Source organism: Condylura cristata, unplaced genomic scaffold (assembly GCF_000260355.1).
Source record: "Condylura cristata isolate star-nosed mole 26May11 unplaced genomic scaffold, ConCri1.0 scaffold00014, whole genome shotgun sequence".
Lineage (NCBI taxonomy): Eukaryota > Metazoa > Chordata > Mammalia > Eulipotyphla > Talpidae > Condylura > Condylura cristata.
In genome coordinates, this window is record NW_004567115.1 from 45,098,056 (window position 1) to 45,125,758 (window position 27,703).

The 27,703-nt window shown below is 35.5% G+C and overlaps 1 protein-coding gene across 2 annotated transcripts in view; it reads right to left on the reverse strand.

Annotated features, from left to right (window-relative positions):
* Positions 1 to 14,462: 14,462 nt before the first annotated feature.
* Positions 14,463 to 27,703, reverse strand: part of GLRA3 (glycine receptor, alpha 3) — a 113,859-nt gene continuing 100,618 nt past the window's right edge. Inside the window, exons 9-10 of one of the 2 annotated variants that reach the window (XM_004682406.1) lie at positions 26,149 to 26,193; positions 14,463 to 15,130 (exon numbers count right to left, since the gene is read on the reverse strand). In XM_004682406.1, coding sequence (XP_004682463.1) covers positions 14,852 to 15,130; positions 26,149 to 26,193 — 324 coding nt within the window. In that variant the 3' untranslated portion in view covers positions 14,463 to 14,851. The remainder of the gene's footprint in view (positions 15,131 to 26,148; positions 26,194 to 27,703) is intronic. The other variant, XM_004682407.1, reaches the window with a different exon arrangement.

The following is a 27,703-nucleotide window of genomic DNA, read 5'->3' on the forward strand; positions in this document are numbered from 1 at the left end:
TCACCTGTATTAATATGTGTCCCTTTGTTCCTTGCAATCTGAAAGGATTATTATGTACTAGCCTATTTTCACAGAAATTATTTAAAAGCTTTTAAAAAGTAGTAATTCATTAAGTTTTCGTGGTAAATCTAGAAACATCTAAATTGCATGGAAGAAACAAAAAAAGGAGTTTAAAAATTGCCTAAGAAAAGGCGCTAATAGTATCAAACAAGACTAGTAGTTTCTACAACAGGGAGCCTGGTTCTGGTGCTCATGCTTAAGAACTTCTCTAAGCTACATTTTCAAACTTGTGATAGAGTTCCCTTTGCATTCTGGGTTACTGCATTGATAGGGATTCTTTTAATCGAGTGCTCATCTTGCAATTCCTAGTTAATTTTCTTGAGGGCAGGGTTTCTGTTCAGTCTTTACTACATGTCATCACAAGTAGCTACAGCTGAGAGACTGTAAACATCATTGGAAGAGGAAGTGTTAATACTACTGGTTAGGTTGGCCACAAATTATATCAGAAAGTAATTTTTTTTTTCTTGAAATTTTCCAAGATCCATCAGTCATAATGGAAGTGCATGCTAGATGCAGGAGCCTCACTGTGAATCACAGCAGTTCTCAGAGGAATGTACATATTACACGTCTTTTATATGAGCTCAGGCCTGAGTCACAGGAGTGAACTGACGTTAACACAGCTAGCCTCCAGCTATCACAGTAATTTGTCTGAAAGTCGACTTACGTTTGTTATGTAATATCATTGAGAAAGTTTTTCATATTATGCACACCTTTGCAGCATGGTAAATCTCTACTGGTTATTATAATTTTTTGTCTCTTATTTAGCTCCTTTTGTTGTATGAAAAATGGTTGAAATTATGTAGATACTGAAACCCACGCACGTCCTCCAGAGGTGTTAGAGAGAGAATACAAAGTCTCAGGTTCATTCTAAATGACTTATATATACATTTTGAGTATGATTTATCATAATGTCAACATATTACATGTTGATGTCATTCACGACGGTCTCACAACCTATACAGATGTTCTTGAGATTTACACAGTTCCTATTAGAAGGAGTCTGTTAGCCTTTGGAGCTAAATACATCCAGATAAAACTCTAGTATATACAGACGAAGATGTTCGAAACACTGCGGCAGGCTTTCAAATATGTTCTGTAAGGTTAGACCCTGTTGCCAAGGAGACATTTTGCAAATGCTGGTTCCCCTCTCACTTATCTGCTTCCCTGTGGTTGTGTCTTCATGCCCATTTTGTAGAGTGCTGCTGGCTGTGTCTCTCCCTGTAATATCTATAAATACATTATTGTCTAACAAAGAACTAAACTGAACTGTCTGGGAGAAAATTGTTCTGGTTTTTTTTTCAGTCAGAAAACAAACACAAAAAATAGAAAATCACACTGATTAAAAATAATTTCTGATTTAAAAATTTGGTTGGAAGGAATTAGGAGAAGCTCAAACACAGAAACAACTACAATTGTAATGGTAATAGTATTTAGACTGAATCATAACAAATAATTTTTATAAATTATCTGCAAAGATCTGAATCACTTGACTGTTGATAATTTGGGGAACAATGTGACTAACCATTTACTCTGGTTTCATACCAGAGATAAAGCTTGCCTTATGATAACGCTTTATGGGAAAATAAAAGGTCATGCTATTTTTTGAACTATCTCTTTATCATATTAAGTATTTTCTATAAAAAATGTACTATTACCTTGAGATCTAGATTCTTTCAACTCTCAACTTGCCAGCTTCAAGGCCTGTATGTTGACAAAAAATTTTGAGTGGGAGAGGCATCTGGTGCATTAAATCAATTATTCAATCTATTTTGAGGTGACTTAATGCCATCTCCTATCGAGGGACATTAGCATAAGGCAACTTAATATATTAATATGCCATAAACTGGATCGGTGCTTACATAAAGTCAGAATATTATTATTTCATTTTCTCAAGACATTTTTGAGGAAGTGAGACCATACATCTTGACAAGCCTTTCTATGTCTCCTCAAATTCTGTAATACTCAGCACATGGTAATTTGCTATATTTCGTCGATTTATTAAACAACCACATATCTACGTATCACTTTGTAGATGAGAACTTAATGATGAGGTTACAAAAATGATAGACTGCAGCTCTAAGAGGTACGTGCAAACCAAGGAATTACCGTCATGTGTTAGAAATAGGAATGAGGGAGAGCAGGCGAGATTTCTGCTTATCCTGGTCCATATTACTAAACATTTAACTCCATTAATGGAGAGATTATGTAAAATAACAATCTTGTATATGAGAAGCCTCTTACTCATGGTTTCATGCATGCAGTAACACTGACTAGGATTAGGGTAAGCCGTAAGTGACTGACGAATCAGGGTCAATGTTAGGTAGGAGACTATGAATTTCAATATTTGTAATAAAGGAAAGTGCACATAACTTTGTCCTCAAGAACCCTTTTTACTCTTTTTAATTTCCACTAGAGATGATTAGATAGCTTAAAGGAAACTAAAGCACCCCCAAGCTTTTGGTGGCTTTTACGGCTGAAACAATTTTCTGAATTATGTGGGACTGATTGAACAGAAAACCTGAACTTAATAAATTTCTCCTGATTCAGAAAGGATGACATTTGAACGGTAAAGAATAGGGCAGGTATGGTTTTAGATGAGGCAAAGGAAAGTAACATATTTATCTTGGAAACCTTAATTAAACACAATTTAATTTTGTTTGCCAAGGTTTCAAATGTCCCAGAAAGTCCAGTCAAACTATTTTATTCATAATACCCCTGTGAGTTATTTCAACCATGGCTATGTTTTATGTGCTTACTTTTAGTTGTTGAAAATGACTGCCATGTAAATTTTCTAAACTACAACAATATCTTAAGAAAATGTTCCTGTTAATATACACAGAGAAACTAAAGGGACACTTAAGAGTTTTAATTTTTATATTAAACGTCAAACAATAACATCACACATTTATTTAAAAACAAATGCATACTTAGAGAGATTAGCACAGCCAGTGAAACATACTCAAGAACCCAAAGAACCTTTAAATATTTGTTCAATTCGAGTAATTCCACATTTACTTTCTGTCACCAGCCCTTGTTTTTCTAATTATAATTTTAGCAGACACACCATGACTTTTCTATACTTGGAAGGGTAATTATAATATTCATTGTTAAATTATCATTTTCCATGTATAATCAATGTTATATTTCTTCAGAATGGCTTAGAGAATAAAGGAATTTTGTCCCCGTGCTTTTCAAAGTCAGAGTCGTATATGAGGTATAATGTTTGATCTTAAATTAAAAAAACCTCTATTTTTATTATTAAATAGATTGAAATGGAGAATGAAATTTGGCCATATATTGAGAGCCAAAAAATAAATAGTAAAACATCAAATTAACAAAGCTTTATTTTTTGTGATTTAAATACCACAATTAAGATACTAGTGTTGACTGAGGGCATAGATTTTAAATCATTATTAGGTGAATAATTTGACTAAAACTTGGTCATCTTGACAGACTATTGTTATTCCCCATCTAGTATTTCTCTCAAATATTTGACATGTGTACAAGTGTCTTGTACAGTGTCGTTGCCCATTTACTCAGCCTAAGAAATCAAGCCAGTTATGCGAGTGTTTTTCCTGTGCTGGAATGATTGAGAGAGGATTCTCTTGGTCTCCTTTTCCTTTTTTTGCATAAAGTTGTCTCTACACCTACTGTTTCCAGTCTTTCATATCTAGGCAGTCATAGAAGGTAAATTTACAAATAATGACTGAGAAGTGGGACATGCAAAAGGTGATGAGGCTTCTGAGTATCTTACCTTGAATTCAAAATAACAAATATCCTCATCAGGACTGTCTCCTCACTTATACTGCTTTAATTAGCGTCAAAGAGACTGCATATTAGAATTTTCCACCAGAAACCCTTCATGGAACTTGAATGGAACTGGAGAATAAAATGGGTACCTGTAGCAATTTTCTCAGTAACACAGAAATTTCTTTTCTCTTGCTGTCTCCTATTTTGTATTCAATTTAACTTCACAATTCTTTCATGATGTGCTTGTCTTAAACTTTATAGTAAAACAGTCACTCAGGAAGACACTAGTGATTACTGTAGAACGTGATCTCAGCAAGCCAGGGCCTCTTGAGCTCAAGTTAAAGATCAAGAACAGAGACTGTTAACTGATAGTGCAGCTTTGCTTCTTTAGTTCCTGGCATCTGTGGTGGTAAGTGAAATTGTCATCTGTCTTTAAGCTCTCAGTCATTACTTGTAAAATAAAGGTTTTGATTAGGTTATCACTGAAAGTTCACTTTAATTAAGTTGACAAAGGACAGGATTATGTTGAGTGTTTTAATTATTTTTCATGTTGGTGCAAACTTTTATGGCAAAATATTACCCTTAATCATTAGTGAAATTGTCTTCATATCTTAAATGACATTTGTAATTTCCAGTCCAATGAGAGAGAGCCATCTTGTGGTATAGGCTCAGAGTGGCTTACATTTATAAGATAAAGAAATGTCTAATCTTTGCATATATAATAGCTTTGAATATGTAGTGTTAATTTATAAGCAATATCTAAATCTCCAATTCTGGGTATGTGTAGTTGTTCTTTAGACTATTGTAGGGACTTGTTTGATATTATGAGTTATTAGCAGATAGCATGTGTTGTCTGTGATTTATTTTATTTAGTGACTATACTCTCTTAGTTGTAATCCTTGCTGAACTAAATAAAAAGGCTTGGGCCATCTCACTTAGGAAATAATGCAGAAATAGAATAATAATATTAAAACAGTTACATAAGAGCTTTTATGTTCTATTCTTATAAGTCATAAGTATACACAGATGGAAAACTACTCAGCTATAAAAAAGATGACATCTTGCACTTTGTAACAACATGAAAGGAACGAGAGGACATTATACTAAGTGATATAAATTAGCAGGAGAAAGATAAATATGGGATTATTTCCCTCATACTTGCAATATAGAGAAGCAAAACAAAGAATTAGGTAAAACTAAATGAAAACTAACTTTAGAATAAGGCTTTTAGAAGGAGGGAGTGGAGACTGAGAAATGAATGGGTAAGGAGACCCAGTGTTCTATGGTGGAGGTCTATGGGTACTTCAGTGGTAGAGATGGAATAATATATCTAAAAATTATAAATTTTCCCCTAAATCATATACAATGTTGTCTATCAATGATCCCTCAGTTAAAAAAAAAATGTTACACTGAAGCAAAAAAGGAATTAAGCATTGATTACTTTGAGATTTAAACATTCTTGTAATAGTGTAATTTCTCATACTATGTTTTTTATGACCTAAATTATATTATTGATTTAGTGTATGAGTCATATGAAGGTATTTTCCCGCAAGTATTACTTTATAATATAAATTAACCTCGTTTTCCATGTCCCTATTTTCATTAGTTAACTTTCACAAACAACATACAGTATTTCAAACATAACAGTTTGGCAAGATTTCTTATTATTCCTATTTTTTATTCCAAAAGAGGAAAAATCAATAACTTGAATTAGAAAAATAATTCATTTTACTGTATGCAACACATCAATCAATATTATATCATTTAAAAAAATACTGAGTTCTGTTTAGAATTTGGTGGGTACCAAGAGAGTCAGACACTAAATGTGCCTGAAATGAGCCTTTTGCCTGAGGCACGTGGTTCTTGCAGATGTTTCTTCCTTCCCACTTTGCTTTTGGACATGTGGAAAGTTTTCCTGTTTGTCACCCCTTGAGGTTTACTAAGCCTAATCAGGAGGGACTCAAGCAGACTTGTTGATGATGAGATGGAGAACAAAAGAAATACCCAGGGCTAACAATATTACCTCCAGGTGAGCATCTCAGTGTCAATTCTGATATTTATTAAGTATGATCTGATACATTAAAATTACATTTATTTCAAGGGATTTAATAACCTGTCATCAAGTTCTATCAGTAATTTTCTGGAAATAAATAATAAATCTATGCTTTTGACTTATGCATTGTACTGCAAAAAAAAGTAAGTTTGAATAAATTCACTTTCATTCCTATTTATTTTTGATTCCATATTTTTGATTAGTCACTTAGGAAATGTCAAGATTACACTAATAAGGATGAACTTTCAATGAATAAGTATTTCAAAATAATTAAGCTGTATGAAATTAGCTTGTATTTTTTTTAGTGGTGATAAAAATAGTGATGATTAGAATAATGAACATCTTTCAATGCATGGTTGCACACATTGATTTTTACAAATGACAGCTTATCACTATGGCCTTGCATGATTTTTTGTTTATATTTTAGCCAAGATTTTCTGCTCACATAGTGATCGGAACAAGTGAAGTGTAATCTAAGCACTTTAGTGAAGGGAAACTCATGAAGGAAAATCATAATACTGAGTTAGCTTTGTATTTTCAATTTATTAATTTTCCTGAATGTTTGTGGTCAACAAAGAGATAGGAATATGTAAAAAGCTATTCCATACAACTTATAAGCACTCTAAAAGTGGGGGGCCAGTTGTCATATACCAAACTGCAGTCTTAAAATTTTGTGAATTAGTTTTTCTCTTATTTACTGCTATCATATACTAAACCCCATTCTCATTGTGTAGAGGAAAAAGGGAAACTGAAATTCCATTTTAAAAATATAATACTTGGCCCTCCCTGGTGATGCAGCGGGTTAAAGCACTAAGAAACTAAAGCCACTTCCACATGAGTTCGATTCCTGCCTGCCCCGGAGGTGACCACTTGGTGCGGCAGACCTCTCCTGACCTGCCTGCTGCTCCCCTCAGCAGTGCACTTTGACTGTCTGCCTGTTCTGCTCCCCGCTCTGTCTCTGGTGAAGCCTGTCACTGTCCCTGAGCCTCTGGCCTGTACCCCAGTTCTGTATGCACAAATAAATAAATCTTAAAATAAAATAAAATAAAAATAAAAATATAACACTAACATTTTAGTTTGAAATGGCTTCCACGGGTTAACTTAGAAGGGTTTACTCAAAAGTGAGATTTTTAAGAAAAAGACTTCCAAACAAAGAAAATATGATAACCTCAAATCATTTTTCAAGGTAGAAACACATCCCTCCTCTTTTGACTCTGATTGGAAAAGCTTCCTTCACAATCTCCCACACTGGGCTTTTTCTATGATGACACACAGGATTCTCTGACCACTGTCACTGGCTTTGTAATCTGGGTGCCAGTTTCCATCAGAGAAATATATTATGGCTTTTGTCAGGAGAACAGCATGATCCTTCGATGAAAATTAGTCCTTTATGAAAATGGGAGGAAAGAGGAATCCACATTCTTGAAAAGCATTATGTTTTATTGTTTTTGATCAAATTATCTACAGTTACACAGCAAGTAGAATTTATTAAACATGAGTTAGCAACTCTGACTTGAGAGTTTGTTTGCTGAACTGAAGATAATTAAATGAGAAGCAAGTTGATAAAATCATGCATAACAATATTTTCAGCATAATTTCCTGAAAAACAAAACAAAACAAAAGGACATCATCTGGACAGGAAGACAGACAGTAGACTCAGGATAACAGTTTAAATCTACAACAAACGAATTAACACCATAGAAGAGTAATATTTATTTTGGTTTAAACATCTTGGCTCACAAATAATAAAGTCACTGTATAGGATATTAAAATGGCACATTGAAAAATACATGGCATCCATTCTCTTCATTTTATTTCCCACAGCATCTCTTTATAGTAGTCATAGACTGGCAGGCTACTTCACGCCCCCCCTCCACTCCCATACACTATCATCTATCATACGTTAAAATGCAAATTGAAGGAATGAGCATTGCATAATTCATAGAGAAGAAAGTGAAGAAGTGCAAAATTATTCAAGCATGTTCACAGACAGTCTTCCGTCTGGCTCTGTTCCTGACCTTTTCTCTCTAGCTCTTCCTGTTCATTCACATCAGTGCCCCCCACTGTACCACATGTCCTGAAGTGGCACTGTCTGAAGGCACCTTTGCTAAAACCATCCCAGAGAAAAAGGAAGTAGCAAAATTAGACAAGTACATCCATTGATGATATACTTCTTACAGCTTTATGCGAAAATAGGAATTATGTTTGGGTGATAACTTTTTAAAAATTTCTATCATCATATAGGGTTTTATAGAATAATTGTATTTTCATATCCTGATATACATTTCAAAATATTTTATTTAACATTATTGCTAAGTTAAAAGACATTGACAGTTGCTGCAAATAACCCATTTCAGTAATTTTTTCTTAATATATAGACCACTAATTTTGTAATTCACTATTTTATAAGCATGAAAATATCTCATTGTTTTACACTTAAAGTACAATTATGAATAGCTTAAATATGAGTACAGTTAGAGGTAAGGGGTTGAGGATGACACTGATTTTGCTTAAATATCTGAAGCAGCATGAAAAAATATGAAATGTCACCTTAGGTGAATGGAATAAACTTATTTGGAATTTATGAGACCTAGGTCACTTTTTGATGAAGATATACTTTTTACCAAATTGTTTAGAGGTATGTCACGATGGAACAGGTTCTCAGTCTGAGCTGCCTGTTGCTCTAAGAGATTTTGGTGAATGTGGATAATTTTGTACCATCATCACAATGGTGAAGATTCTGAAAGTGGAAGGCAAGTGAAATGTCTCCATGGTTTATCTTTCATTCTAAGAATATAAAGGAGAGACATATAGTGAAATTGGAAAAACAACAGCAACATAAAACTGCCAGTGTTTTATTCAGTTTTAGAAGGTTTATCGATGACCATGTTAATTCTTCACACTTGTATAGTTTTGGCAATACTCCAAAATTTCCTCTTATTCCAAACATACTAAGTTTAGCACTTAGAACATTGCCAGGAGTGAAGAAAATGCTGCACTAATATTTGCTTAATTGACAACACTATGTAGATATTGTTAAAAATGCATAAGGGGTTTTGATGTACAGCCAACATTCAGAACCAACACTTTTTAAAATAATACTCCACCTTTAAAATAAAATTCTCCTCTTATTTTGCTTCTCTTTGAACCATAAAAAAAAAAAGCTGCACGAGAAGTCCCAGTAAATTCATTCAATATTAGTATTAATTATTAATTGTCTATTGGAAGAATTATTGGACAAAAATGTTGATCAGTCTTTCAAGACAGTCCAAGTGATATTTTAGAATTCTGTTGCTCACAGTTGCAGAAAGATTTGATCCACATAGCTTTTTTCATGTATTGTTGAGCAAAATAGTCAAGTGTCACAATTAAGAGATTGACAGCTTAAATGAATGCATGGCTCAGTGTCCCCCCAGGAATCATTTATGTTACAGAACGTGTCACAGAATTGTGGACCTTTATACAGAAAAGTTGGCTTCCTTTGCATTCTAATTCGAAGGGATGTGTCCCCAAAACAACAAGCAAGTGTGTGTTTGTGTATGTAGGTATGCAGAAAGGAAGGAGGAGATGAACACAGCATTAATATGGGAAATGCAAAAGAAAAATTAGGCATGAGATGATTCTAGCGATTAACTCAGGGTTTCTTGTTCTTTGAATGATTCCCAAAAAAAGCTTCTCCAGATTATGTCCCTATCTAGTTATTTTCAAATCCTTTGGAGTTATATTTTACACACGAGCTCTCAGCAATGGTTGTGGAAAAAAGGTATCACTTTCCTTTTAAAGTAATTCAAATAGAAGCTGTCATTGATTGGAAGTTTTTGTTTTAATATTAGAATGTTTTTAAAGAAGGAGGAGGACTGGGGGAAAAGCTTAATCATAAGACAAATTAAATTAATACAAGTTATAATAACGCATATTTATTCATGAGGTGCTTACCTCACCATGAGAATAAAATGAGATGCCTCTATTTTACCACTTTGCAATACATGCATCAGAAAATGAAAACCATCTATTGCTAAGGAGGATGTCTGTTAGACAAGGATAAAAGAGCATCTGGAATCATGGGTACTTATTTGCACTTGGTCAAGAGGGAATCTGTGTGACCATATACACTGGATTTTTAAACCATTATATTAAGAAGCAATGATTGTCTTACAGCTTCAAGCTGGAATTCTTCTTATCATGTTTTCAGCACCCCTCTAATGTGTCAGAGTGATGAGTCGATGAACTTCGAGGTTAATAATATGGCATGGAAACTAGAAGACTGGCTGGGTGCTTAGTTCAAGGTTCAGTGACCATTGCAATGGACATGATTGTTCTTCAGAGCTGTGCTTGGCTTCATGGCTGCAAACAGCAGTTGATAACACTCTTGAGAAAAAGAACAAGGAGTCTTTATATTCAAATTTGTTGACTTTAGTAGAATGCTCATTTTTCTGCTCACGAGTACCTTGCCACTGCTGGTTATTCAGACAGGGACAACAGCAACAAAAATATCTTAATCAAAATTATCTGAAAAATTGCAATCAGAAAGCCCTTTAATTTTCTTGGGTGGGTCAGACTATTTGAGGTACAACTTAAAGGAGATACTGGAATTTCTCATTTAAAAAAATGGCAGTGTTTGCAATTACATTCTTCTTCTTTTTTAATGCACATGAAGCCAGCAACTGAAAAGGTTTGTAGTCTATCAATGCTGATGGGGCTAAAAATTTCTATACTTCTGTAGTGGCATGGAACTTAGTGTCAAAGCCACACACAGACAAGAAAATGATCCATTTCAAAAACTGAATGCCTAAAGTAACAAATGAAATCTATTTATCATAACTGTGCTTCACAGGAGAGTATAATTCAAAACACAAGCTTGTAAATCAAATGATGCAAAATATATTCTGTGAGTCACTAAGATAATTCCAGACTAATCCCCCCAATTAACTAGATGATTGTTAATTTATAGGCTTATTTGTTTTGAACAGACTTATAATTAAAATGCCTTGTGGGTAGAAGCCATATTTATTTCTTTAATATGTTTCATTCAAGTCCATTATTTTATACTATTCACTTTATCAGCATCAATGAATACTGATGGACTAGATATAAGTCCTTACTGCGCACTTCGATTTGCTTTCTTTACTAGTGCAGTATCAATTAGATGAGAAACAGACAGTAGATATTGATAAATTTTCAGAGCTCTTACAAAGTGTGTGGTATTTACTTTCAATTGAGACATGACCTCATGTTAATGGTTGATTGGTCTAAGAACTGTGGTTCATTTTCATTCTTTGAGTACTCTAAGTTGCTATTAGAGGATGCCTATTTCACTATTTCTTTTTTAAGTTTTTATTTGTGTGTGTGTGTGTGTGTGTGTGTGTGTGTGTGTGTAGAAAAACTGGGGTGTAGGCCAGAGGTTAGGAGTTGGGAGAATTCCCTAGAGACAGCTGGGGAGCAGATCAGACAGATACTGAGGGGAGCAGTGAGCTAGACAGGAGAGGTCTGCCGCTCTGTGGGTCAGCTCCCTGGTCAGGGGTCAAACTCAGCTGCAGTGATAATGCTGAGACTTAACCCCTAGGCCACCACAGAGGCCCAGTTTCACTATTGCTAATTGCCTACTTTTAATATTAAGAGCATTTTTCTGCTTTTAATATGTGCAAATCTCTTATTCCCTTTAATCTAATTCATAGAATATTTACTTTATAAATTAAAGGAAATTTAGTGATCAATGTACTATTCAGTCCTCTAAAGTGATTAGCAGGTTGAGGTATGTCATGTTAAGAACAGAACAATATATTTCAAAAAATGAGATGAAAGACATTAAAAAAATAGATGTATATATAGTACAGAATTGCACCTAGTTTTCTCTTAAAATTATAATTACTTAAGCTGCACAGAGAAAGTTACAACATGCTTTCTTCCATTGAGCACAGTGACTTCTTTTTCCATGTCTTTACCCTATACTTTCCATTATTTCCCCAAATTCCTGGGAATAAATCCATAAAGACTACTGAATGATTTCATGCTTGGGGCATACATATATGTATATATATATATATATAACGTACATATATTTAAAGACTTTATACATCAAAAATTAAGATAAAGGTTATTAGGTATACCCATAAAATAGGAAATCACTATTCAATAAGGTAAGAACACCCAATGACTCCCTAAAAATAGCAGCTGAGAGTTGAAGGGAGAAATGTGCAGAGGGGTAGGAGAAGTTTTAAAGATCCTGACTTTCTTGCTTCCAAGAAAGTAAGTGGTCAGGAAAGTTCTAGATTCCCTGTATAGCTGAACTCCAACTCTAATGACTGGGGAAAAAAGAGAAGCATTAGCACCTACGTGCTAAGATATTAAGATTTCTTAAAAATTAATATACTATGAAATTGTTTGTCAGTCACTGAGATACATAATTATTAAAAAAATGAAGTATATGCATGGAAATGACATGCTTTCTAATGTGGTTCTTGCAAAATACTTCAGAATATCCACATTGGAATTCCAGTTTCTGAGTGAACAGTTAGTGTATTTGCACACGCTTTGATTTTTACAGCATGCAGGCTTCTTGATTGGTGTGACTTGAAATATTGGGGTTTGCCAAGTGATTAGGAAGGCAATTACGATGCAGTTTCTCAGTTTTATTGGTCTGTAAAGATTCATTAAAGATAGAATGTTCCTTTGACATTGCAGCCATTTTGCCTTCCCACTGTTATCCTCTAAGTGAAGGCTGTCAAAGTATTTCCTCAGTGTTGGAAGACAATAATCCCTATAAATGCTTAAATGTAATAACTTCAAGACAGAAATGTCTACCTTACTAGGTCCCTGCTGCAAGTTGTCACACAGTTTAATATCTTCACATTCCAAGTTTCAAGTTCCAAAAAGAAGCATTTTTCACATTCTCAAATATGGAAGCAAGCAATGTTCATGTATTTCTTTGGGGATGTAAGTTTATTATATTTTGGTTGCTTCTAGAAGCATTACTTAATTTAGGCAATGATGAAAAAGTTTTGAAAGAAGTTGAGTGAAGGAGAGAACTATGGATTCAAGCAGTTCCAAGAGACACACTGAGACAAGATAGTTTATCATCACTTCAAACTGCCTAGCTTATCCTCAGAGAATACCACTAACAAATCTTGCTATAGTCTAATCATCTTTTTTAGTACAAAAAGATGATTCCATGGTTTTGGTTCAAACAGACACACCAAATAAAAAAGCATTTTTCAACTAACTAAAGTACTCAGTTCTGATGTTGTGAAATAGTGGTGTTCACATTTAAGCATAAGCAGGATGATACTTTTCTCGTAGTATTTTAAATTGCTTGAAAGGAGGGGAATTCTTTTTTCTGTGAAAAATGTGCTACACATATCTTATTTTCTAAAAAAAATTATTTTTAAAAACTGGAATTGGCTAAACCACATTTCAGTAACACTGAGATGTTTCCAACTTCACATGGCAGTGCTTGCTTTTAGTTTGGGAATGACAGAAGTTGAAAATAGTAATACCTTGTTCAAGAACTCACTCCTTTGCCCAGTATATGTAAGTGTATCACTTTCTCAATGTTTAAGACTTTCTTGTCAATAGTTCAGTACCTTGAATTTCCGTTCAGCAAATTTGACAAATATTAAACATTGAAAAGCATCCTAGATCTTTAAAATATACATTACTCATAAAAAATAATGTCAAAATAGCAAACCTGCTGAAAGAATGAATTGCCTCAATTCAACCAAGAACTCTATCCTATATTTGCACTTAATTGCACTGCATGAAAAGAGTTAGTGCCCCATTATTGAAATGATTTCATGGGGTTGTTGATAAATTTTAAGTAAAAATTTCATTTAAAATTATTCACATAGCATTAATAGCTTGTACATGGACATCACTAATTTAGAAATATAAAAACAATCAACCCACACTTTATAGAAATGACATTTAAATAAATAATTTAGAATTAAAATCTTCCCTCCTTTCATGTGAAGTTAGGAATTTAAACCCATATAACTTTGATGGGAAACTGTTCTTATTCAAAAAATCTTTCATAAATCCATGTTTGTTTTCATTAAATTCATTTTTATCAAAATGCAAATACTTTTAATCCACTGAATCTTAAATTCTCATTCTAAGCTAAATATAAAAGTCTTACTGAACTTCATTCAATATTGTTATATCAAAATATCAAACATGATTGATACAGTTAGGCAACTATTAAATATCTAACAGAAACAAGATGCTGGTTTGAATGTTTTAGTGTTGGCAATACATTTAGCACACTAAAATCAATAATTCCATTTTCACTACTTCTAGTTCATTTATAAAGATATAGTAGATGTTGTATATGTTTTGATTTCTTAAGCCATGTGTCTTGTATTTCCAAGGAGAGACATTAACTTTTAAAAAACTTATGTTTGCTATCCAAACAATACAGATTTTTTTCAATCCTCTAATTTGAACATCATTTTGTTACTACCTAAGTTGGTGGGGATAGGTTTTGTATAATCTTTGATTGGTGCAGAGTGCTCTTTTCCTGCTTTGTAACCACAGTATAAGAAAAAAATGAGTCCCACGCTATTGACCTTGATAATCTTCAACTTTCCCCCCTTTTCCTTTCATAGTTTATTGTGCAAAATTTACTCTATAAGATTTAATGTCATTGAATTAATGAGATTCCGATCCATTTTCACATATACAATTATGTGATATTATGTAACATACGGACACATGTTGGCAGAGATACTCTCACTTACATGATTTACTGTGAAAGAGCAGATCATTTATATTTATATGAAATAAAATTCTTATAATACATCTATTTTGTAGCCATTCAGAGAATCTCACCTGCCTCGTGGCGTTGCATAGCAATCGTAATAACACCTTCCTGTATTCTCTTGTTACTCTAAGGCCGTCACTCGTATTCTACACGCAGGCTCAGACACACAGGCACACACACCCCTATGGCAAAGAATTCTTTCAAAGGGTTTGCAAGTGCATGCCCTCAGAGATTTAATCTTGTTGTTGATGAATATCTTCATGCCTAAGAATTTTATAGATAACCCAGTAGAAAATATTAAAAATCAGAAAAGCTAGTGGGAAGCAGGCTCGGGAAATGGTATCAATCTTCTTGGCTCGGTCGATAAAGACCTTCCTCATTTCATCAGGGCTTTTCGGCATCACCTGGACAGGATGGTTTGGGCCCTTTGGGGTCACACCGTCTTTTGCTTGCAGACACGGTCCCATTCCATAGGCTGTGAAGCTGAATCGACTCTCCCTTACCTCCTCATCCTATCATAAGAAAAAATAGAAGGGAGCCCTTTAACACTGGAAAGAAGCATGCATCAAAGGTGCTTCAGGATCATAACCTAGGCTTTTCCATGACAGATGTTAATACAATTATAATGAAAGGAACAGTGAGGCAGACAATGAGTTGCTCTTGTTCCCATTCAAGTCTAATTGATTTATACTGCTGTTTCGTCTAGATGAAATATTTTTAACAGAAAAACTAAATACACTGTGTTGTCTATTTCTAGAATATCTAAATAAATTAAGCAAGAAAATCTATTGGGATATTTTGATGTATGTGTTCATATATGAGAATAATTTACTTGATGTAAATATGATAGCGAAGGGGAAAATACCAGGATCATTGACTGGATTTTTCCTTGTAATGGAGGCAAACTATTTAGTGATTGACCCTTACAATTTAGTCTCCTCATTGGAAAATTCAATCTGGCTTATAACACAGCTTAGCTTTTGCTGTCTTTATGCTACTTCTCTTTTAAAGTAAAGCTTTTCAAACTTTCATTTGGAGACAGTAAGATAGTCGCATATATTTATTTATATTTAATTTTTTAAAATATTTATGCATATAGAACTGTGGTGCAGGCCAGAAGTGCAGGGGCAGTGAAAGGATTCACCAGAGACAGAGTGGGGAGCAGAACAGGCCGACTAAGTACACTGCTGAGGGGAGAGGCGGGCAGGTCAGGAGAGGTCGCTGCACCATGTGGGTCATCTCCGGGTCAGGGATCATACTCGCACTGAGGTGGCTGAAGCTTGCAGTGCTTTAACCCACTGGGCCACTAGGGAGGGCCTATATTTTTAATTACTTTTAGGGACATTGGTTTAGTTGAAATTAAGAATAAACCATGGCTGAAATTTATTTTACATCAAAGAAAATTATAATGCATTAAGATTTAAAAATATTAATTTTCTATTAAGTGTGGAAAATTGTAGAGAATTTTCCATGCAGATACTTGAAATGATCAGAATTTAAAGGAAAATATTTACTAAAAATATGGTAAATGAAATGTATTCACGATAGGAAAATATGTTATAGTTCATCTTGAATTTCATTAGTGAATAATTTAACTTAATCCATTTACTTAGAATATAATAGTAGATGATTGTCAATTAGTTGGATTCTTTTGCTACTAAAATTTTATGTTTAAAAGATGATATTTAATAAATTTGTTATACCTGTCCTTTTAAAAAGTAATTTTTGATGGTAATATATGAGAGAAAAGTAATGAATGGACTCAAATCTTGAAAAATTAAATTGGGTCCATGAAAATAAAGTCTCAGTGAACAGTGGTTTACAAAGTATGAAAGTATATAATGGAAATTATGATGGATTCTAAAGAATGAAAAGAAAGTCAAGGTAGTAATGTAGAAAGCTGTTTGCTTGTTTGTTTGTTTGTTTGTTTGTAATGATGCAGGCAATTCCACCTGAAAAAAAAAAGTTATTTAAATGTCTCAACTATATTGTGTAAACAATATAATGTGAATGAAGCCAGTCTTCAATAAAAGCTGAAGCTAGAAATTACATGTACCTACTGTTATAATATTGCAAAAAATTAGAATTTGGTTTTTCAGTAGTTTTTGACAGGGATGTTTATTTTATCCTGGCAATTCTATAAAACTTCCGTGAAAAGTTTGAGCCTAGTTACTATTTGTTTTAAGTTTTCTATATCTTCAAAAACAAGTGAATATGCTAGAAATTAAACTGTTCTTATATAAATGCTAAAATAGCATCCTTGTAATTTAGTCAATCACGTTGTATTTGCATGTCAGAAGGAAATGTAGGTGGGTGATTTGTACAATTTTTGTGTGCAAACCAGTTCACTGCTAAAGGATAAAATAACCTTCAAATTCCTACCGATGTGAAATTCTGTCACAACATAGAAGCACCACCAGTGAGAAATTGACGTGAGTCGAAACAACTGGGAGATTGATTATAAAAATGGTAAGATCTTAGAAGTCTACCTGTTGTGTTTAGTAAGACAGAACCTACGGTCTCCATCTGTTCTGAAAGATTTACTGTTTTGAAGACTTTGGAGGTTCCCAGATGGTAACACAAAACAGATAATACTTGTAAGACTTCACATAATAGGAGAACACTGTATTTTTATTCCCAGTTGTCTCTTTCTGTACAGCTGACAGACAAGAGTTCATGCTGGGCCCCAGCTGTTGCAGGCCTGCTGAGGATGGCCTTGGAATATGCCCCCCCCCCCGACACCCCCCCTCCGCCTGCAGCATTTCTTTGAGATCAGCAGGTGTTGGCTAGGTGGGGACCCTGGAGTGAGGCATTTACTTTGCGGTTCCCGATCTCTTGAAGCAGGAGAGGGGGCTCTGAAGCTTTGGCTTGTGTCACCCAAGGGCATCCACTTTGGTGGGAAATAAAAGCTGTGGCTTCTTTGTGGCAAGGTGATCAGAGAGGCCTTGACTTGGCCCATGTAGCTGACTCTACATGCCCACATGGGCGAGGGGCCCAAGAAGCTGAGTAAATGCCCACCGGCCTCCCAGTGAGACCGAGACGCCAAGTTAAATGAGTCGAAGCCTCACTAGCTCCAGTCAGCGTGGAGGATCGGGTAGACAACGTGGGTCTAACTGTCAGCGCTGGCAGCGAGCCGGCCTGGCTTTCTGATCTGTTCAGACTTAATGTAGCCAAACCTCTAGGAGGCATTTTTGATGAGAACCTCGGACTTATCTGCCGTGGGTCTGAGTTAGCAGAAACTCTGATGAAAATAACTGGGAGACAGTCTTATTATTGGAATGTAGATGACAGAGTAATCTGATGCATCAACAGCTGGGTGACTGTGCAATAAAACTAAAGAAAAAACGTGATAAATCCCAGAGGAGAGGGGCTCAAGAGATAATAAATTCCCTGTCCTGTATTAATGGATTAACTTTGTGAAGCCAACCAGTTGAGAGAGAGAGAAAGGAGAGCAAGGAAAGCAAACAGCTGCATGGTCTGAGTTCCAGATGAAAACATTCAGTCGGGACTTGGAAGAAGGAGGTGCTAAGCCTGCATTTCACTCCTCAGCAGTTCCAAGCCAATGACACTGGACACCAGTGCTCACAGTGACATCACAGCCAGCAGACACAGCATGAGAGCCACTCCTAAAAGCCACCAGTTTAATCCTAAATTTTGCTGACAAGTGCCAGTGCATACCTGGGTAATTCACGTTTCCAGGAGCTTTAGGTCAATTGACTTAGGAGCTGATATTGGTTTGGTTTTCGCAGGTTGCAAAATGAAAGGCAACATTCACTGTGAATGCTAAACCCAGTTTACTGCAGCATTGCGGCAGGAATTCAGGAACTCCTGGCAGGGACTAATCAATGGTCCTTCTGAAGTGGGTGAAGCTCTGTTAAGGGAAGCAGGGAGCAGGCTCCCTCACCAGCACGTGAAATGGAAGGCCTCTTTCTTTAGAAGCAGCAGCAACCCGGTTGGCCTTGTCAGATTAGGGGAAAAAATGAGTTTACTCAAGTCATATCCTCTGACCTCAATTCTGACGGACACTGAGATCAGGGGCACCCATGGGACCCCCATGAACATTCTTTCAGGGCAGGGAAGAGGGTAAAATTGATTCACAGGTGCATAGTTGCCATGCTAGGTTGTTTTTGTTTTTTTCTGAGGAAAAAAGGAAAAGTAGAAATCTGAGATATTCAGAAGAAAGATCATGGCCAGAGATGAGTCAATTCCCTTTCGCAGGCTGTCAACACACAGAATGAAGAGAACACAATGGACAGGATTCCTGTGAATGGCTTCCTGGCATAGTAGTGCCAGCTGGGAGGAAGGAAATCCATCTCAGTTCTGGAACCTACTAAATCCGCTGCTTTCATCTCAGAGGAGACCCAATGATGCCAATGAGGAATGGAAACAAAAGGCCCTGACACAGTGGGTGGCTGGTTTACCCCTGTGGCAAAGCTCTGAAACCTAGAGGACTGACCCAGAGGGCCAGTGCCTCCCTCCCCAGTTTGAGAGCCCCCAGGTGATGCTGAGGTTAAGGTGAGTTGACCGGTGAGGGCCGCGTCTGGACCACCAAGCTGTGTGCCACGTGCTGTAATACTACTGGGGAGCCAGAAGGCGGAGTGGCAGAGAAGCTGCTGGCAGAGAAGCTGGTGGGGCATGGGGGAGGCACAGAAGACCTGGATGTAACTATCAGGGTCCCAGTGAAGACTGCAGATGGGGAATAAGGAGTTAAGATCTATCCAGTGGGTGGGCTGGCCTTTGTCTAAATGTGTCCTCAGAAAGGCCAAGACATGCCCTTGAAGGATCTTGTCTTTTCTGGCTTGAGGCTAATCTAGGAGCCCTTAGAATTGTCTGAACCTTCTACAGTAAATATTCAGTAGTACCAGATCCAGGAAGCTAATAGAAACGCTCAGCTCTGATTAAGGAACTGCGAAATGGGTTTAAGACCTCATTCTTCTCCTCTGGAATAGCTCTTGTCTTGCCTGTGACAATACTCTTGGGAGCTGAGGGCTATCTGTGGCAGTATGGAGTCACTAAAAAGTCCCTCAATCATCAACTCCATGTGACCATTGTGAAATTTTCCAAGAGTTTCAGAAGGACAAAGAAGGAGGGGGCTGAATGGATGTGATAAACTTGATTAAGGCTTTGTTTTTACGCTCAGCATTAAAAAAGAAGAGTTAAATGTGATGTACCTTCATGAGGGCCAGATCTGATTCTTATCCTCTTGTCCCTTACGTAATCTGAAGACGTCAACTATCATCACATGGTTGCAAAGAGGTTTGAATCACTGTCAAGAGTAAGCTGGTTAATGGGAAATGAAAACTTCCTTCTCCAAGAAGAACGTTAGGGTTTGGAAATGTTTGCCACATGAATAGGTATAGGTAGAATTGACTCAGCGAAGATTCTGGGTCCAGCCCCATCCTTCCAGTTTCTGGAAGTCACCTGGTGAGCTACCACAGACAACTTGCAAACAACAGAGGATAAATTGCTATTTTTTATAGATTCTACTATGAGATAAGCAGCTTGTCCCACTACTTGAAACCTCACAGGTACATCTTGAATGTCTGTTGGTCTTACCGTATAAAGTAACGAGAAGATAGACTGAAATTACAAGGGAAAGAGAGTAAGACTGTAAGACAGCTGTATAGACAATAGCTCAAGTTGCTTCGCTAGGGCCTTAAAAATTCATTGATTCTGGAGGTATCTGATAGCAAAACACGTGTATACTGGAGTTTTCGGGAAAAGTTTAAAAAGAGCTGGCAACATCTTGTAAAACAGCCATCACCCTAGGTACATGAAATAGTAAAGGTCCAGGTGAGGACACTCTGGTCCAAGTAACAGCTGTCTCTGAATCACTGGGAGCACTGCTTGGGCAGTTTCCTGGGTCTCGACTGAGAGATTCTTACCCACTAGAATGCAGGCTGGCCCAGAAATCTGCATTTCCAGTGAGTTTCTGATTCCAAGTCTCAATCAAGTTGTAGAACCAATTTCAGACAGCATGATGTAGCTATCCTAATCAACTTGAAAGTGACATAACATTTTTTGAATTCCTCTAATACTTTATAAATTATATTTTCTGTGGAAGCTTAGGAAATTGAACTCTGTACCGACCTTGGTGTTAGTGTGGCATTATAATCCCTCTTTTAAGTAAAACTATATATATGATCTAATCAACCTGTCCTATTTTTAAATCTAGAGACTCTAGGGATATCTTAGGAAATAGACTTTGGATAGTTAATGTTATATAATGAGATTTAACATATTATTAGTATTATTATGTTGTATTATCTTTAAAAGCATGTGGGATATGATTTCACTAGTAAATTATTCCACCACCCCTGGTTTTCCTATTAATTTTAGGGTTGAAATAGAAATCTTAAATTTCAATATAAATATTTTCCTTATTATGATGTCTTGCCCAAATATTTATTTTCTGGCAATGGTAATAGAAAGTGAGACATTGAAGAACGCTCACACTCTAAAAAATGTAAATAAATTGGGTATTTGCACTATAAAAATAGATGTGTACTGTAGGAAATAGTTTTTAATGTTTTATACAGTCACACATATATGACATGGTCCAAGGTTAAAATCTGACTCAAATTAAAATTCAAAATGCAAATGTCTTATAGTTAAACAACCTGTGGCTCTATCACTTATTACCAGAACTCTAAATTGCCTTAATTACTTGTCTCCGCAGATTCATGGTTTCTTATTCTAAAAAAGAAGATAATTGTATTTCCTGGTAGGTTTTTTATTTTTTAGGATGAGGGAAAAACATAGAAAACCTGTTAAAACATTAAAATTGTTTCTATTTATTGGTATTTTTCTATAATTGAATTATGAGAGAACATACCTATTATATAATTTGAAAGAGGACTATTAAAAAAATTTGAGTCATTTCATTTTCAGATAGCTTTCAATCCAAAGAAACCAAACTAGCAGTAAGGTATCTATTAAAGAGACTTTCTAAGTGGCTTCGTGTAGTTAACGGACAGCATGAAGCTGAAAGCATCAACTTGACCCCCTAAGCCTCACTGGGTTTTGTTAATACAATAGGTGAGTTCTGCTATATGACTAGGGAGTCTTTGTAAATCTAATTCCTGAAAACAAGGAGTCTTGTGTTTAGAGATAGGAAACAACACAGATGTCTCAGGAATGTCCCACAGCAGTGCATGACATGTGTGGAAACAGGAGAGGTCTTGTAGATGGTGGTGCCTTGGTGAGCATCACTAATTTTCTGAATCTAGAATGTGGTAAAACCATGTTACCTTAATAAAATAATTTAAAAATTGGTAACATGAAAGATCAAACAGGACGAGCTGAAGAAAAGGGTTGGTTAAAACAGTAAAATTGTAGAAATCAGCTAATTTACCCAACAGAAAATCCTTATAATGCGTTTCAAGTGAGAAAGGCAAGCAATGGAAAATGCAAAGTATTATTTAGTTAGCACTTAATTCTTCCTGTAGGTTGACCTGTTCTCACTAACTGGAAATGAGAACAATGTTTCAGTCATTAAGTATCACTACCATGTTGTGAAGCATTCCAAGTGCTTATCTGATTCATGTAATACCCCAGTTATAACTTGAGACAGTAGAGACAGAAAAAAATCAAGGGTGGAGAACATCACTCAGTGGAATGATTGCATCTTTTTTGTTTTTTTACATTCTTAAAGTTATTTTCTTGCATCATTTTTCATATAAATACACTTGCCTTCTTATACCACTGTATGTTGGTCTCACCCCTCACGTGTAAACCCTTAAGTTTTCCCACCACCATAAATATCAAGAAACTGGACAAAAGATCAGGAAAAAGACTGTAGACAGACTGTGCAAGCTGACTGTAGATCTGGGGTACAGAGCAGTGTGAGAGGGGGAGGAACAGAGCACACATAGGACTGTGGTGAGAAATCACAGGGAAATGGATCATCTTCACATGCATAGAAGGTAAGCATTAATTTTTTGATCCTTTCCGTCCTCAAAAATGATCAAAACAGTCATGTTTTGGTAGACATGGAAATTCCTCGTGAACCATAGCTCTGACTGCAAGCAGCTCAGACTGGCTGATGATGTGAATTGTCATGAGATACAGCAATATTTAATACATTATTTTCAACTTCATCGACTTTAGTAAATCTAGTTGAGGTATTTCTTTATACAATTAAATGTTAAGTAAATTTTTATACGATTTTCTTTGTTTAAATAATCTTCTATAATTTTAATTATAGAAGATAGGAAAGTAGAGAGGAAGGGCAAATGAATTGCCATTAATTTCTACTTATGAATGACTACAAAGTATATGAATTTTGAAAAAAAAAATTGATAAACATGGGAAGGGTTTATTTTTGTTGCTAAAAATCACTATCACAGAAAATTCTGAGCTAAGATGAAATAGTAAACTAATTAAACTTGTTTTTCTGAAATAAGTATCAGCCTAAAATAAAATAAATGCATCTATATACAATTCTGTATCATTAAAAAATGGAAGCCGTAAAAGAATGTCGCTGGAGATGACATAGAAATGTGTTAGCACTGGTAGCTGGTCATCAATATAAAGTTCTTCGAAATCTAGTTACCAGATTGACTGTGCATTTACTTTAGATGATGTATGATGTTGTTTTGTATTAAATTAAACGTATATTCCGAAACATTTTGGAGATTATTGAATGATAAGATGTAAGCTTAAAAAGAGGAATGTTTTAGATGAAATATAAAATTATAAAACCTTATTTTCAGAGGTTTGATGAGCTAGTCTTGAAATAATTTTTTTAAAAAATATGTATCTATTTCTATATACTATGCTAGAATCTTTCAGTGTCAACTCTTGACAACAAAGTGACCTTTGTTCACCATTGAGGCAGAAGTTAGAGTAACTAGAGATTACATAAGTAATTGAATGTTGAATATTATTTTCATAACAAGGTATTTTACATGGGATATCACTCTAAAATAGCTGATAGTCAACGTTTGTTTGCAGGAAATAGTAAAAATCTTACAATTTTTGTTTTACTAGCAAGATTATAACTTCTAACCCCTATATATCAGGGTCATTCAAATAGAATTGAGATTGAGATGACTGGGAAACTACATTTCCTCAAATATTATTCACAGAAATTTGTAGAAAATACTTAGCTACTAAGAGAATATGATCTTGTAGAATATAGTGAGAACTGATTTAATGGAGAGTTTATTAAATAACATAGAGTGTGTGGATCTTACACTGCTTCCTCCTGGGAGTCCCATCCCTTAAAGCAAAATCATATGCATGTACATCTGTATGTCTTAAGACTCTAGAGCTGACAAAGAATACAGGGCAGAACAATCAGTTATTTGTAATTTTAGATGTTACCTTAAATTATTTGTGAAGACAGCATACAAGTACATAAGTAAATATGATCATTATAAGTTTTTGTACAGAGTCAAAATGCAGTCAATGATATCTTTAATTTAAAACGAGCCATCATGCCTAGCAAAGTCGATATGGATATTCATTCTCTGCTCCAGTACTAAGGGTCCATTCTCACTTCATCTGTGTGGACAACTAATAATTACTATACAATAACAAGTAGGAAGAGGATTGTATTAGAATACTGGTGAATGTCTTTTTTTCTCAGCAAACCACTGCCTCATTACATGGTAATACAGAAGATGCTTCGTGAAATGCATAGTGGAAATTCCAGATCCATATCGCACTAGAAATAACATATATTCAAAAATATTTTGACATATCCCTATGAACCTCCAGGATGAAAGTAAAGAGACCACACATGGGAAGACAACTTCTAGCAAAGTGCGTCCAGACCATGCATACACCCACATTCACAGCGCAGGCATAAGCAAGTGCCTTACGCAGGGACCAGCACAGCAGCTATGACAGTGTGGGGTGGGGAAATACAGGTAAAAGAGCAAACTTGCATTCTTTCACAATAGATGAAAGGTCCCTTGGTAGCTAAGAGATGGAAGTAGAGTTAGGCATAAAAGTTTGTATACAATGTCTAAATTAAGGTTGCAGCAAATTCAAACACTCCTAAAAAATATATTTATATCTGTGTAAGGTCCCCTATGCCCTGTTGTGACAAACTTTCTATAATGAGACTATTTTATTTACTTTGCCTGTTCTGCCTAATTAGAGGGCTAGGAAAAATTCATGGAAATGAGTACTTTTGAAAATAAAGGGCATTGGGTCAACATTAAGACTCATTTCACTTATGGCCATTTGAAATTTAGATTGTACAGAGCAGTTCTAAGCAAAATCAAATTTTATTAAGAAAGGATGAATTCCATTGACACAGAGGGCTATTAAGGTGGAGAAAATAATTTTCAAAATGTCAAAAATATCAACCCCAAATTTGTACCATTACATATTGTTTTAACTACATATGTACATATTGTTTTAAATACATATGTACATATTGTTTTAAATACATATGTATTTATTGCCTGTAACATAAAACTAATTTTTCAGGAGAGCTCTTTGTGCATTGCTTTGTAAATGTAAATTGTAAATTTTGTAAATTGTAGTGTAAAGTTGAAAGTATTTCATAAGCATTAATTGTTCACTTACTGGAAATTTAAATAGAAACTTTTGTTTGTGCATATACAAATTCAGTGTAATTAGAAATTGTATAGTTACCACTAAGATGATCAGATAGGAGTAGCAAAAAATAATTGAGTGATTATATATAATTTAAAAGATTTATTTACTAATGCATACAGAACTGGGGTACAGGCCAGGGTTGCAGGGTCAGTAAAAGGATTCACCAGAGACAGAGTGGGCAGATTGATGACACTGCTGAGGAGAGGGCAGGCAAGACTGGAGAGGTCTGCTGCGCCAGGTGGGTCACCACCATGGCTGGGATCGAACTGGTTCTGCAGTGGCTGAGGCCAGCTTCATAGTGCTGTGCTTTATATTCCATCATTGAATGCTATGCTTAGGACTCGCCAATCTAGCAACTAACACATTCTAGTCAGATCACCTCTAAAGTTTTAGCTATTACACTTGTGAATGTGTCTTGCCCTTTCCTTTTAACAGAGCATTTCAAAGGATGACATTATCAAAACCAATCATTCATTTGCCATCCAGAACCTCAACATATTTAATATTAAGAACAGATCATTCTGAAGACTCCTAGGCTTGATAAAGCTTTTATTTTTGCCTGATTTTTAAGCAAGGTGCTGATTTCAGAATTTGATTGTATAAATGAATTTCCTATTTAGTCTGAAACTAATTTTGTCAAAACAAATCTTTGTGTCTTATGGAGACCACTAGAAGATATAATGGGATAGATGTATTGAAGACACAGTTTTACAAAAGTCAGTTAACAACTTAGTGAGGTGAAGGGTAATACTGAAACATTCCTTTACTGAGTGAGGAAAGACAAAATCATTAGAAAAGCAAGTATCCTTCGTAGCTGCAGGGAGATGCTGGTTGTTTGGCTTTAAATGTACAAGGGGCTGTTTCCCCACCAAACACTGCCTGGCACAGACTATGCTGTCTGCTTTGGTGACTGATGGCCACACTCCTCTACTGAGAGGTAAGAAAGTAAATTTACCGTGTCTGAGAAACGGTAAAACTTCTCCAATGCAAAAGCTTCTGTCTGTGGGAAGGTAAAGTGACCAAGAGAGTTGAGAAACCAGAGAATCAAGTTATATAGTTTAAATATAATTGCACATTTGGCTTTAATTACACATATCATTTTAACATGCATATATATATAAATTATTAGATTTTCCCATAAGGCATCCACCCCCAAAGTATGAAGTGTACTCATAAAAGCCTGGATTTTTTTCCCTTGCACTAAATCTTAATTATAATACTTGCTCCCTGAGTATTTCAACCAGTGATTAACAATAATCACTAATAACAAGATAAATCACTAATAATAAGATATTACTATTTTTATATTTCTGCATTTTTCTAGATCATCAATCACTAGAAAAGCTGATCTTGCTTTCTGTGAGCTAAAGAATAAGCAGTGTCAAATATTTTTAATTTAATGTTCTTACATATGGTAAAACTGAAGAATTACTTTGGTAAGGCTAATTTTTTTTTTAAAGGCGAAGCCAGAATAGAGTCTTTAAATTCTTAGTCTATTGTATTGCCTGTTGGCCACTGTGAACATTTGGGCTTGTGAGGGGTGGAGAAGATGAGCTATGAGCTCTAACCTTGTTTGGGCATCATATGCATGAACCTTTCATTTCTAGTGTTTGTAGCAAAAAGCCAATATGTTCTAAATTGTACAGGGAAGAGGGAAGAGGTACAGAAATTAAAGAAAAAAAATTATTGCTTTACTTCTGACTTACTGTATTCAGAAGAAAAATTGTCTTTATCAGCCATTAATAGGCAACAAAGACTAGAGCTTCACTTCTGTGGTAAAGATTATTTGTCCTATTATAGTGTTTCAGCCAGTGCAAGATAGTGGGGGTTGGGGGCATGGAGAGAGGGGAGAGAGATAAAGGGAGAATGAGGAAGAACGTGTGAGGTAAGGAGGCCAGAACAAAGAGATGATGTCTGAGGAGGGGAAAGGCACTCTGGACCTTGACGGAGGACTCTGGGCGTGCTGCTGGTGCATGTGCGTGCTGACGTCCGTGTGAGGAACTGGGATCTTAGACCTCTGAGTCACCACAGTGTTGTAAACCAATGTCACTCAATGGAATTTAAAAAGAAGAACAAGAGACTATGGTGAAGGACTCTGGGTGCCTTGGTGATGGGCGTGATGTCATCAGTTCCATCCCAGGGGTGTGGATCTATGACTCTGAATCATAGGCCATAGAGTAAACCAATGTGACCTTCTTAACTGATTCATAAGTTAATTTTCCCATTGAATGGTTTTAATGTATAAATTATATATTTTTATATTCATAATTGTTTGATCAAATGCAAATGCTAATATTGTTTTCTTTGCAATGTATTAACCAGAGTATCAAAATGCTGACGTTCCTTCCATGCTACAGTGAACTGGGTATTTTTTTGGAGCAGGTGATGATTCCAAAACATTTTTTAGAGTAAGTTGATAACTTAGTAGTTTCATCACTAAGAGATCACTAAGGAATTCAGAAACCATAGGAACCCTTATAAAATGAAATCCTTCTAAAATTCTTAAAAAT